Consider the following 13,586-nt stretch of genomic DNA (forward strand, 5'->3'; position numbering starts at 1 on the left):
ATTGCTCACAGCAGTCAGTTCTGAGCACTCTACCTGACAGCAACATTGCCGACCATACCCCCACCCCAGTAGCAGGCCCCCAGCCTCTCTGGTTCTCTTGCTCCCAGCAGCCCCTTCTCAATTTCAGTTATTGAGTCCTCGTTGTCCCCCAGCCTCTAATCACTGGAATGCCCAGGCTCAGTCCCACGATGACTCCTCTTTCCTTTCCACTTAGCTGCATGACTTAAATTCCATCTGCACTGCTGGCCTTGAATTTCTCTCTGGAACCTTGACTCTCCCTTGAACGCCATACTCACTTGCCCAGCAGGAGCCTAACAGACCTCAGCATGCCCAAGAATGAGCTCAACTCCCCTCTGCCTGCCTGCCGCCCTCAGGCATAAAACTCACCTGGTGGCCAGTTTGTCAGCAGATGCCATTGGTTCTTCTGAAGACAGTGCTTTGTCTCAGTCCAGAGCAGCCTCCTCTCTCACATCATCACTGCTGAGCTAAGCTCTGCGCACAGAGCTCCCGGCTACCATCTTGTCTCTTCAGTCTGCAAGGCCCCACAGCCACACAGTAGCCAGACAGTGTGTCACCCATGGCTCCGAACTCTCACAGGGCTCCTCTTCACTGTAAATAAAACTCGAATCTTCTTTCCATACACACTCTTCTTGAGCTGGCGCTGCCCCTTCTCTGTCGAATACTCCACACCCCTAGCCATGCTGTCCTCTTTGCTCTTCCTCCCACACAGCTTTGCTCTCCCACCTTTCAGAAATTCTTTTCTCCTGGATGCCTCAGTCCCTCACTTCCTTCAGGTCTGTGTTCCAACGTCACGTCCTGCCCTTCCCTGACTGCTCCAAACTGATTAACTCCCTGCCTCATTCTCTGATCCCCTCCAGGTTTTTTTTTCCTTCAGAGCACTTCTCACCACTAGATACTGCGTCCTTCTCTATCCCCTGATGAACTTCCTGATAGAGCACATGGTGTGATCAAAAATTACAGTGATTGTTTTCATTTTTAAATATTATAGTGAGAGACACATTGCCATTAATCCCTCTCAAAATACTCCTCCTGACTTCAAACCCACTTATCCTATCATCATGCTACCTTCTGAAGTTCTGGAAGTCCTCTTTCATGAATGTCTCTATGAGGTATGATCAAAAATACTGCGAATGCCGCTGCCAAGTGCCGTCCAACAGAAAGGTAGGCTCATAAAATAATATAGTATGTCTTTCACCATATCTGACACTGTGGAACTTCTTGCTCTTCTCCAAAGTCAAAATGACTTTTCAAAATATAGATATTTTGAATAGATTCACAGCATCAAGGCAGCCACAACAATGCAACTAAAGACACTCATGAAAGAGGACTTCCAGAACTGATTCAGAAAGTGGCAAGAAAGATGTGATAAGCATGTTTGAAGTGAAGGGCAGTATTTTGAGGGGATTAATAACAGTGTTTTTTACTGTAATAAATTTTTTAAACTTTAAGCATTCACTGTATTTCCCAGATATAACCTGCCTGAGGTCAGGAGTCTCATTTGTTGTGTTCCCTGCTCCATTCCCAGCAGCTAGAACCGTGCCTTACACATGGCAAATACTTGGTAAGTGTGTATCAAAAGAATGAACCACAAATTTTATTTCCCACAATGAGCCTAACACACAGTAGATTCTTAATTTTTTAAAAAAAAATTTTTAAATTTAAAAAATAAACAATTTTAACCAGAGGACTGGGGATTTAGCTCAGTGGTTCCAGTGCCTGCCTTCCAGTGCAAGGTCCCGAGTTCAATCCCTGGTAACAAAAAAAAGACACTAGGATTAGAGCTTCCATTTGAACCAGATATTCCCCTGCTGCATATCATTCAAAAAAAATTTAAGGGCTGGGGATTTAGCTCAGCGGTTCCGCCGCCTGCCTTGCAAGCGCAAGGTGCTGAGTTCGACCCCCGGTACCCTCAAAAAAAAAAAACTTTAACCAAAGGACAGTCAGAGGGAACAGGATTCATGGTAGCATTAACCTTAAGTGGAGACAGAACACATGTTATGGCACAGTAAGTGAAAACCTGGAACATGGCAAGAGTGGCCCCACTTTAACACCACTGATACTTTCTTTGAAAATCATAAATGAAAGCCAAAGCCAAAAAGCAGTGCTGGTGGGCACACTGTGAAAGTCCTTGCTCACAGAGTACCACAGACAGCCATGGTTCCAGGACGATGGCGCACCAGGACTGCCATCCTGCATAAGCCGAGGGCCTGGTGGAAAGGGCTCCCAGCCAGGCATGGGCTCCAGAGCAGAAGGACAAGGACACCACAGGACCCACAACAAATAGCTTGGCTTAACTTCAGAGTAGAGTTGAGCACTGTTTGCCTCCCAGCGGTCTACTCCTCTTTATTTAGAGAAACATTACACTCTGTTCCAACTCTCTGAGTTCATGCTGTGTACAGGCAAAGACAAACATCCTGGAAGCAGGATGCAGACTGAGGACATCTGCACTGCTGACCATCCTCAGGGTGACCACAGGGCCTGGGGGCAGATGCCACTGTATTTTGCAACCCGGGATATGTGCCCATTGGCTGTCTTTAGCCACCAGCTTTAGAGGCTGCCAAGTGCTTTGCCTCAGCAAGTTCCTCTGGTTCCCTGCACTCTTCTGTGCTGATGAAACAGCAAAGCACAAATCTTGGGCTGGACAGACAAGATGGCACTGCCCAGGAGCTGCTAGGGACTTTTCTCTCTTGTGTTTTCCTCTTCCTCTTCCTCTTTTTCTCCTTTCTTGCCTTCTTCATTTTCTAAATATCTCTTTTATGCTATGAAACATAGGCAGTTCACTTGGCTCACACTTGCTTTATGAGAACTGTAAGCCAAGCCAACTTGAGCCTCCAGAATTCCCCCACAGTTCAGCCCAGTGCACAGTAGAGAAAAGGAATTTCTGTCCTTCTCTGATGTGCTGCCCTGTTTCTCCCTGTTAAAAGACTGGCCCCAGATCCACCTCCTCATGAGTGCTAAGCTCAGGACAGCCTTTGAAGGAAACTCCAGTCTCCTAAAAAGACATTTTATCAACGGTGGAATATCTTCTTTTCTCTCCTTTGAGGCATAAAGCAATAAATCTTTCTCAAGAATTATCTTTTGTGCCAGGGATTTAGCTCAGTGGTTTCGCTGCCTGTTGTGCAAGCACAAGGACCCAAGTTCGATCCCCAGTACCAAAAAAAAAAAAATTATCTTTTGCCTATGTTTTGCTTAGAAATAAAGTTCAGAGAATTAATCATGGATTCTTAAAATGAAGGCATTTCTGAGCAAATATAGCATAATTTAGCACACTATGCCTGTTGTTGATTTGAGTTCATTTGTCCCGAAATGTCCTGGAGATTCTGAAACCTCAGTTGCTTAGTGTTGGAATAAGGTGCCATTTCTTTCATAACCTACCTTCCTTCCTATTTACCCTCCTTTCTATTTCCCTACCTTGGCTTTTTCTTTCTCCTTTTTTTTTTTCCTTAAATGAATACCTTGCCTGAATCTGGGTTCAGCCATTTAGCACCCCACAAGTACTTACAGTCCCTGGTAGTTTCAATCAAAGCAACCAGCTTAGCTTCTAAGCAGTGAACTGCCACTTTCTAGGCTCTTCTGACCCTGAGGTTGAGCAGACAGGCTGAATCTATTGTGCAGTCACACAGATTCCAGTACACTCAGCTCAGCACCACTAGTGTGACAGAAAATGCAATAATTCTGACAGGCTTGGGGAAGATTTGGGAAGGGGAATTGAACCTTCAGGTCTGACAGGTCTGTCAGACTCTGGCCCGTGGGTGACAGGAAAGGAGAGAAGTGGAACTGTAAGCACGTTCAGAAAGGACAAGCAAAGGAGTTTCCCAGAGATCTATGAGAAAGAGGCAGGAAGTAGAACCTGGGGTCCAAGTGGACCAGTTTCACCCAGCAGGGCAGCAAACCACGTGCTATAGGTGTCTTGCAGGGCAAGTTCTCTTGGACTTTAACAAGGACAGCAGCACTAACTCCAGCAACTCAAGGCAGGGTAATTCAGGGGGAGGAAGCTGCTATAAAAACATGAAAGAACAGCAGAGCAGACTGCACCTCAGCTCTGGCCATGGAGATGATGAAAATGGGGACCAAGCAACCCAAAATACATGTCCCTGTGTGTGCATTTTTTTAGGAACAGCCACCTCTCACAGCTTCCCCAGCTCATGTGGTGTCCTCCCTCTCTCTGCAGGACCAGCTCTCTGAGCCCCGCTCCCCAGCCAATGGCGACTACCGAGACACTGGGATGGTCCTGGTGAACCCCTTCTGTCAGGAAACATTGTTTGTGGGAAATGACCAAGTGTCTGAGATCTAACTGCAGCAGCCTTCGCTTTGCCATTCCCTATTTTTCATCTTTAAAAATTATAAATACACAAATATATATTATAAATATAACCTTTGTGTAACCCTGACTTAATGAGAAACATTTTCAGCTTCTTTTCCTAAGAATTGTCAACACCTTTTTTATAAGTGTGGTTTAAAAATGAAACAAAACAAAACTTTCCAGAATGACCCGTGGCTTTATAAAATAAAGGTATTTCTAAGGAAAGCAGTGGCATTGATTGCTTCTCTTAATAACTGTCCTTGAGCACTTTGGGGCCCCAGCAGCCCAGGGCAGGTGAGGGAAGAGACGGACTTCCTGTAGAAGCTGAAAGTTAAAAAGGTCAAGTGCACTGTCCTTTGCATGATTCTGCAAGCTCTGGTTCCTCTAGATTCAGTGTTGGGCCATCTCCTCCCTCCTGGGCACAACAGTGAAGGGAATTGGGCCACCTAAAAAGAAGACACAGACTGATGCTCAAAGCAGAAAAAGGGAACATGTCATCCCCCAAGGAGGAGTACCTGCAGCCTCACAGTGTCACACTGTCAGCTTCAATTCCACATAAGTTATGGCCAGCAGACAGGAACAGGCAGCCCTCAGGAATCCACAGGGATGTGGGGCATCTGAAAGCTGCATTCCCCTAACATCACTCACAGGGGACTGCCACCTTAATAGCAACAGGACTGCCCCCTTCAGCAGAAAATATTTTTAAAGAGCTCCCTTGAAGAGCCCCTTTCTCCATCCCCTCTGATACCCGTATCTGTGTTGAAGCCCCATGCCTTCTCTTGGGTGGGTGTAGACACAGATCCCAGCCCCAGAGCTTTAGAATGTGTGCCTTTCCTCAAGGGCCAAGAGTTTATCTACAAGGTTTAGCTTTGCTTTCTGCAAAGGCAATGGTATTGTGCCTTTGAGGAATGGTTTATCTCAGAAACAAGCATACAGCTGTAATTTTTGAAACCTTCCCCCTGCAGTCTTAAAAGAACAAGTTTGCCCAAGCAAGTCATTCGGGAAAAGCACCATTCCATCCCGCCTGGCAGCCTCAGTCAGCCCATGGACTGGCCATCAGCTCTGTTCTCCTGTCCCCTCCCCAGACTGGGCTGCCTCCGCCAGCCAACAGGGGTCTGACTCCCTACAACACAAGAGGGGCTTCCAGACACAGCCACGTCTCTATTTTTTCCCTAATAGTGTCTAGGAGAAAAGATAACTGCTTTGATGCTTCTTTTCTCTTAAAAAAAATAGTTTGATAGTATATTTTGAATATAGATGTTCTTATAGTCAGATTGGGAATCAAACTTGAATGTTGCTTTGTATGTTTGTGTTTGTCGCTGTGGTCTTCTCACCATGATTTTTCCTTTCTTCCTATATTTTCCTTTTCAAAAAGAAAGATGGCCTTCAAAAATGTGTGTTCTCACTGTTGTATGAACTGAAGTAAACATGAGTTTTCTTGTTATCTCTCTTCAAAGACTTCAACTCACAAAGAAGCAGGTTAAATGTTGCTGAAATTTGTTTTCTAACATGTTGTTGTCTGATCTTCTTAACTTTATCATGTTTCTGTTAGCTATTGCATTGAATATTTCAATGTGTGAGTATAGAAAGAAATCTGTTTGTAAAGTAAAATTTATATATAACATATGTAATCAAAGATACATATGTTATATATACATTTGTGGATGTATGACTTATTTTTCCATATCCACAGAATTCAGCTACCATGTATATATAAATAAACTTATTTTATTACCCAGATGATTAAGATGCTAATACATTTTGCCTTCTTTTCATTTTTAAAATAACTTTTAAGCCACCTTTTAAACAGTACCAATACTATTTTATGTCCGTGTGTATTTTTTAATCTGATTTAACATTAAGCTGGGTTTTATGAGTGTGGTGAGATAATAGGACTAGCAGTTTATCATTTAGTGAAACAGATCCTTTAGGACATGTTTGTAACTCCTCCAAATGAGAATCACCTCTTTTCAGATCTTTGGAGACATTTTCCCTGTCCCCGGGGTTTGGTAGATTTATGGTAAATATCTTTGGGTGGAGAAACCTAAAGTTAAGCATTGAGTTACTATTCTGTGCCATAACAGTGCTTAAGCATGACACCATTACCAACAGTTGAGTAGCTTGAGTCCTTCATTTAGCCATGAATGCTACATCCTGGAATTGACCATAATGCAGATCCTCAGCCCAGCAGTGTCACCTATATTAAAAGGATGTTATTGTCATATTCTCCAGTGCACCATGTACCATTCTTCTTCACTGCAGTGATGTCACATATAGACTTACCAGGTTACTATCAGACTTTAATCTAGTTGATCTCTTAATCTGTTAATCAAAGAACCCACATTAATATTATAAAGTACCTCCTATGCCATATCAAATAGACAATGCATAAAGGGGGAAAGGCGAGGGAGGGTTGTAGTGTCCTAATCAACAGGAAGAAAGGACACACAGAGTATTCTAGTAGGTGACCAGATTTTTTAATATGGCCTGTGTGACCTTGGATCAGTGCCCTGCTCTGTGGGTGGTTGAGTGCAGGACAGGATCAGAAGAGGCTTCCTTATCTCAGCTACTTTCTGGATATGGGATCACTGCAGTTCTCAAGGTCTATATCACACAGTGGGTTAATAGCCAGTTGGAGATATGTGGTAATATTTCCGAAGTTGTGCAGTACACGGCCCAAACAGCAATATAATGTCAACCCTATATTTCCCTATCTCCTGAGGTTGAATTGAGAATTCAGTGAAATAAAGAATAGAATCATGCACAGCATTGGGATGGATTCAATACTCATTCATAGTTGGCTCCCTTCCCCATCTCTTGTTTGAGATACACACCCACAGTACAGGATTTATGATAAATATTCAGCTCTGGATTTTGGCTGCCTGGTTTCTCTGGAGTAAAGCTTACGTGCAGTCCATGTTGTACCTTTAGGTCCATGTTGTCATCCTGAGGTTGGAGGAATCTTTCTGAAGTGATGGGGGTGTGACCCTTAAGAATATGACTTAGTGGAGGCAGGGGGCAGGAATTAAAACCCAGCGTGTCTCACCAAATCCTAACTTGCCGCAATTCTGGGGAGCCTACCAAAAACACTCTTGGGTGTTTCTTTTCATTTGTTTTCTGACAGATGGGGAAGCAGAGGTGTGAGGGACAAAGCACAGCAGATGTCCAACAGTGTGGGGCCTGAACTTGCTTGGGATCTGATGTCTGCTGCATCTGAGAGTTCAAGCTCAGGCCAGCAAGGGAAGTGAGGTCTGGAGAGGTGAATTGACACAGCCAAGGTCAAGCAGCTGAAGGGCGGAGTTTGAGAGGGCAGAGATGAGAAAGGAAAGGAAGAAAAGAGCTGGGGAGGAACCTGGAACCACTGCAGAGGCTAAGGGAGAGGAAGGAAGCAGCAGGCTCAGGTCCCTGGGGCCACAGCTGGTCCATGTCCATCTCAGCCTCTATGACCTTCACATTCATACTTTCACACACACCAGCACACACAGGGATGCAGAGAGCAGCACTGAAACCCTTATACTGGATCCTGGCTTGTGATCTGAGTGTTGAGGAAAATGATCATCACACTAGTGACTCAGTTTATTCATCTGTGAAATGGGGCTGCTTGGTGCCTACTTTGCTCTCTCTTAGGCAGTAAAATACACAAACCTAGTTGATCCATCCCCACAGCCTGCACTGTCCAGCCTCCCCCACACCAGCAGAACAATCTGGGTGCCCGGGCATAATACCTCGCATCACAGGATGCATGAGTGCCTCTCTGCACACAGCCCAGCCAGGACCTGTCTCCCTTTTGGCTCAGTGAACAATGGAAATGCATGGAAAGTAGCATACAAAGAGCACTGGGGGTGGAGGAGCTTCCAGAGAGGCCCATGAGCAGGCCACAGGAATGCTGGGGTTGGAAACCAAAACCCACTGGACTGTACAAGCCTGCTGGACACCAGAGAGGCAGAAGTGATGAGTGATCAGCGGGGGGTGGTGGGCTTGCTCCCCAGTGCCAACCCCAGCATGCCCCTCCAGAGGCACAGGGCATCCTCCCGGGGCCCACGGTCAGCATCCCCTCTGGAGAGGCCCCCAGCCTCCAGAACCAATGTTGTGGGCAGCCTTGTCCGCGCCCCTGGGGTCTATGTAGGAATGGCACCCAGTGGGTGCATAGGTGGCCTGGGTGCTCATGTGACTCGCCGGGCCCTGGGCATCAGCAGCGTCTTCCTTCAGGGCCTGCGGAGCTCAGGCCTGGCCATGGTGCCGGCTCCATGCCTGGATACTGACCACGCTGCCGGTGAGGACCTAGGGGGCTGCCTGGTGGGATACATAGCCAAGGTGCATGCCCTTGAGCAAGTCAGCCAGGAGCTGGAGACAGAACTACGGATTCTCCTGGAGAGCAAGGCCAAGTGCTCAGGATGCTGGGGCAGCCTCCGGGCCTCCTGGGCCAGCAGCTGCCAGCAGGTGAGTACCCAGGCTGGGCCCATGGGCTAGGCAGAGGGCTGGGAGGGGATGCTGAAGGGAGGGGTCTGTAGAAGAACAGATCATCCTACACTTTCCTACTAAAAATGCTAATGGTCTAATGGGAACAACAGCAGCCGGCACTGACTGAGGATTCCCAGGAGCTGGCTAGTGCAGTATGTACACTGCCTCCGGTAACCTTCAAATCAGGGCTGAGAGGCAAATCACTCACTAACTACACTTTCCAGATGAAAACCTACCGCATCCAATGTTTCCAAGATCACAAAGCCAATAGGGGAAGGGAGCTGCAGTTTGAACCTGAATCTCTCCTGCTCCAAATTTGTACTTGTCCCATTAAACTGGGCTGCCTCTGTCTCCTTTACTGTTGAGAAAGAGTTTGGTTTTGTTTTGTGTTTTGCAGTACTAGGGTTGAAACCAGGGTCGTGATCCACTGAGCTATACCGCCAGCCCTTTTTATTTTATTTTGAGGCAGGGTCTTGCTAAGTTGCCCAGGATGGACTGGAACTTGAGATGCTCCTACCTCAGCTTCCAGGGTAGCTAGGATTACAGGCATGTGTTACCATACCTGGCTAAAGGTTTTTACAGACATCATCTAACTGAATGTCGCTGAATAGATGTGGTATTTTTAGTTCTTTTTTTTTTGGTACCAGGGATCGAACTTGGGTCCTTGCACTTGCGCAGCAGGCGGTGAAACCACTGAGCTAAATCCCTGGCCCTGATGTGGTATTTTTAAAAAATGAACAATACTGAATATTTTCTCTGATGTGAGAAACTGAAAGTGTAAATAAGGATCAAAAGGCATAAATAGATAATGTGAAATAGGAAGAAAAAGGGCAAAGGGAAAGGGGAAAGAAGAGGGGTTGGGTAAAGAAAAGAAGTGAATGGAATTAATATGAGAAAAGGAAAAAATGGAAACAAAGTCTTTGTAAATAGGGAGGGATGGAGGGGTTGAAGGGAGGGCAGGGGAATGGGGAAAAAATAAGAACCAAGAGAGATTATGCAAAGGTGCAAATTCCCAATGATGAGTGTCATTATATTGTATACCTAACATGTACCGATAAAATTAATTTTTAAAAAATAAAAATTTTTTAAAAATAAAAACAATGAATAAATAGAGATGCATCCCAGTACCCATCTATAATAGAAATATGAACCACACCAGTAAAATTTACTAGTTTCTACTACCCACAGTAAAAAATGTAAAAAGAAACAGGTGAAGTTAATATTAATACCATGTCTTAATACTCTGAATCCAAAATGCCATTTCACCACACAATCAATATAAAAATATTAACAAGACCGCTTAGATTCAAATAGAACTTTCTGCAGTGATGGAATCGTCTTACATTGCATTGTCCAATCTGGCAGCCACCAGCCATTTATGGTGATTGAGCACTTGACATGTGACTCATGAGACCAAGGAATTGAATTTTTTATTTAATCTTCATTACTTGAAATAGCCACACACAGCTGGCAGTTACCCTGTTAGGGCAGGATACAGAGGCTTCATCTTTCTGCCTTTCATGGCCTGACACTGCTACTTTTCTGCTGTCCCAGCACCAGGCTCATCTATCATGCTGGCCAGCAGACTGTGGTCCCGAGGCTGGACTCCCTCCTGCCAGCTTTGCCATCTCAGCTAGTCTGTCCATGTGTGGCTGGCTGCTCTCCCTCTTCCCTCTCCAAGTGCTGGTCTTGGGATCCCCCTGAGATAAATCAGTCTCTAATGCAGACAGGAAGTGCCAATTCAGATGCTTTATCCGCTGGGGTCCAGCATGCAGCCTTCCCCAAGGGAATAGACCATTCGTGGGGCGGGGGGGCCTGGGACAGCCAAATAGATGCATGCAGGGACTCCACACTGGCCCCTGCTGCCCCTGTTTTATCCCACAGTGCTTCTTCACTGTCATCCAGGCAAGGCTGACCACGAAGCACACATGATGTACAATGCTGTCCCCTCCGGCTTCCTGCTGCCACCATGCCACCTGCATCCATGTGGGCTATGAGGGAGGGACAGCTGTGTTAGAACAGTCAGATCCTCAAGGCCTGTCAACCTAAGGGCCAGCCATTCCTCCAGGGGTCTCCACTGAAGTTCTGATGCAAAATGTGAACGCCTCTCAACCACCAGAATGTCCTAGATACCCCCAGATCTCACCATCTTCTGGGCAGGTGCTTGCAGTCAGATGCACACAGACAGGCCATGAGGAATTAGGCATCTTGGCCTGAGTTAGAAAGTAAAGCAACAAACTCAGTCTGTACTCAATGGATAGCAACTTGCTCCAGCTGCAGCTCGCTACAGGAGTGTTTGCAACTTGCTCAACTGCTTAGGTCTCCGTTTCCTCATCTACAATGTGGGTGTAACAATGCCTGGAAAACCCAGAAAATCCAAAGATAAATGGACTACAGACCAGAAAGCTATAACATACCTCAATAGCAGAACAAAGGCTGGACCCAAGATATTCAGTCTATGCTGCTGGTAGTCATGATACCAAATGAGGGTCATTTTCCTCTTATTTCCCTATAAACTAAGTCCTAGATAAGAATACACACTTTTGGGCCAAGGATTTAGCTCAGTGGTTTTGCTGCCTGCTGAGCAAGTGCAAGGACCTGAGTTTGAACCCCGGTACCAAAAAAAAAAAGAATACACACATTTTTTCTTTTCTAAAAAGCATGGACTTGGGGGCCAGGGATTTAGCTCAGTGGTTCCACCCCTGCCTTGCAAGCGCAAGGTCCCAAGTTTGATCCCCGGTGCCAAAAAAACAAAAACAAACAAACAAACAAAAATAAACATGGACTTGAAGATATAGTTAGACCAACCTTTAAAATGGTATTACTTCTGTATGGCCCAGACTAGCCTTCTAGCCATTATTAAACTCTATTCCATCAAACAGAACAAAAGAAAACTCTCCATACTACATTTGAGAAAAATACATAATTTTTCCAGTAAACCTTCCTGCCTGCCAGGCCTAGAGGAAAGCCACATCCACTGCCCAGCCACTTCATGAGTGCTGCCCCCACTCACCCATCTCAGCTAAGCCAGGAAGTTTCTGGGACCACCAAGTGGGGCCACCTCTGTCCCAGAATATCCTCAAGGTCTCCTGTGCCCCACCAACTGCAAGGAGACAAACAGGCTTTCAGGAAAAAAAAGAAGAGGGGTAAGAGGGGACAAAGAAAAGTTGCTGTCATTATGCACAAAGCTACAACATGGAAAGCAGCACAAAACCAGGGGGCCGAGAGGCCACACACCAGGTTAGAGTGAGCGAAACAGTCTTGGGATGGGGGAATCCTTCGTTCTCATCCACTTCAGTTTATGAGCCTGGCAAGGGTCACCTTTATTGCCTTGGGTACCACCAGCACAGCCTGATAAGGCCTCTCCTCAGAAAGGACACTCTTGGGATTTAATACTCTGCAGTTACTATGTTGAAATTCTCAATAGTTTTATCTTTGAATTTGTGTTTTGTAAGTGAAGTCTGATGGGACAATGGAGAATGCTCCGGGGGCTCTTGCCTGGGCTCCCCTCCCTCTGGTTTCCCTGGGATGGGTTTTCAGCTGCCCATCCTTTTCCCCTAGAACCCTCAGGCCCCTCCTGACTACCCTTTTCTAACCCCACTTGGATGGTAGCAACTAGGACGCAGGACAAGTTGACCTGTACAGGTTGGCACTGAGGATATAACAACTCTCAGGGGTCACCATCCCCAACCACCTGCCCTAGGAATACCAAGACAGCCCTGTGGGTAGCAAGAAGGGGAACCCAGAAGGTAGGGGGCTGCACACAGCCATGAATCATAGAACAAAGCCCTGGGTGCCTACAAGGGTCTCCCCAAGAACCCTGTGCACAGAGAGTTTGAAATACTAAGTTGAGAGAAACAGAGATAGAGAGACAAAGGGACAGAGACAGAAGGACAGAGACAGAATGAGAATGAGAATGGAAGAAAAGAAAAGGCCTTGTGTTTTAGTAACTTTGTGCTGTTTTCTTGCTTTTGGAACAAGAACCCCTGCGTTTTTATTTACACTGGAACCCACAAATTCATAGCCAGTCCCGGGTTCACACCTATGAAGTTCCTTCTCAAGCCCATGCTTCTCTGTCTAAGCTCCCCAGCTGAGCTACAACTACCCAGGCCCTTCTCCTCCTGAGCAGTGACACCAGATGGAAAATCTCTTGTCTGGTGGCCTCAGGCACCTGTCCTTGCTTGGAGGGCAGTGGCCATTTTCCTCTCCACCTTTCTCTCTGCTCTTTTCTTGGCAGGCAGGTGAGTGATGCTGATAATAAGCTCTAGCAGCAACACCGGGCCCTTTTGTACTCAAATGGGCCACACAAAGTTTTGTTTGAAACAGCCCCCTGCCTTGGTGCTACACATAAATGGGACAGAGAAGCAGCCAGTGCTTTTTTCAGTATGGCATGGAAGGGAAAGGAAGCTTGAGGCTACTCCTGAGGGTCTTGATTACATTCTAGAGATGGGCACTAATCTGCCTTCTAAGAAAGACAGTTCTGATTTTCCAGGGCTCTTGTTTTGGTGAGTAGAAGGTGTCTGGGAAAGAGAAGAATGGCTAAAGAAAGTGCAGAAGAGGGCCTGGGATATAGTTCAGTGGTGCCACTCCTGCCTGGCAAGGGCAAGGTCCTGAATTTGATTCCAGGTACCAAAACAAACAAACAAACAAAGTGCAGGAGAGACTGGTGCCTGTCACTCAGGGCCTTTTTCCATATATCACAATCAGTTTTAAATCTCTTAAAATAGCTTAAAATATAAGGTCCATGTTGAGAAATGGAGGTCAGGAGATCCATGTAATAGAAAACAGGGAGGTGTGATGC

The 13,586-nt window shown here is 46.0% G+C and overlaps 2 protein-coding genes across 13 annotated transcripts in view; both read left to right on the forward strand.

Annotated features, from left to right (window-relative positions):
* Nucleotides 1–6,071, forward strand: part of Tmem108 (transmembrane protein 108) — a 365,897-nt gene extending 359,826 nt beyond the window's left edge. For all 12 annotated transcript variants that reach the window (XM_087186158.1, XM_087186159.1, XM_087186161.1 and 9 more), the window contains one exon: nt 4,193–6,071. In XM_087186158.1, the coding sequence (XP_087042284.1) occupies nt 4,193–4,315 (123 nt within the window). In that variant the 3' untranslated portion in view covers nt 4,316–6,071. The remainder of the gene's footprint in view (nt 1–4,192) is intronic.
* Nucleotides 6,072–6,994: 923 nt separating this feature from the next.
* Bfsp2 (beaded filament structural protein 2) overlaps nt 6,995–13,586 on the forward strand; it is an 83,458-nt gene continuing 76,866 nt past the window's right edge. The window contains exon 1 of the mRNA XM_004834247.2: nt 6,995–8,764. Coding sequence (XP_004834304.2) covers nt 8,276–8,764 — 489 coding nt within the window. The 5' untranslated portion in view covers nt 6,995–8,275. The remainder of the gene's footprint in view (nt 8,765–13,586) is intronic.

The sequence above is a fragment of the Heterocephalus glaber genome, unplaced genomic scaffold, assembly GCF_053883595.1.
Source record: "Heterocephalus glaber isolate CG9 unplaced genomic scaffold, H.glaber_assembly_v1.0 deba00001504, whole genome shotgun sequence".
NCBI lineage: Eukaryota > Metazoa > Chordata > Mammalia > Rodentia > Bathyergidae > Heterocephalus > Heterocephalus glaber.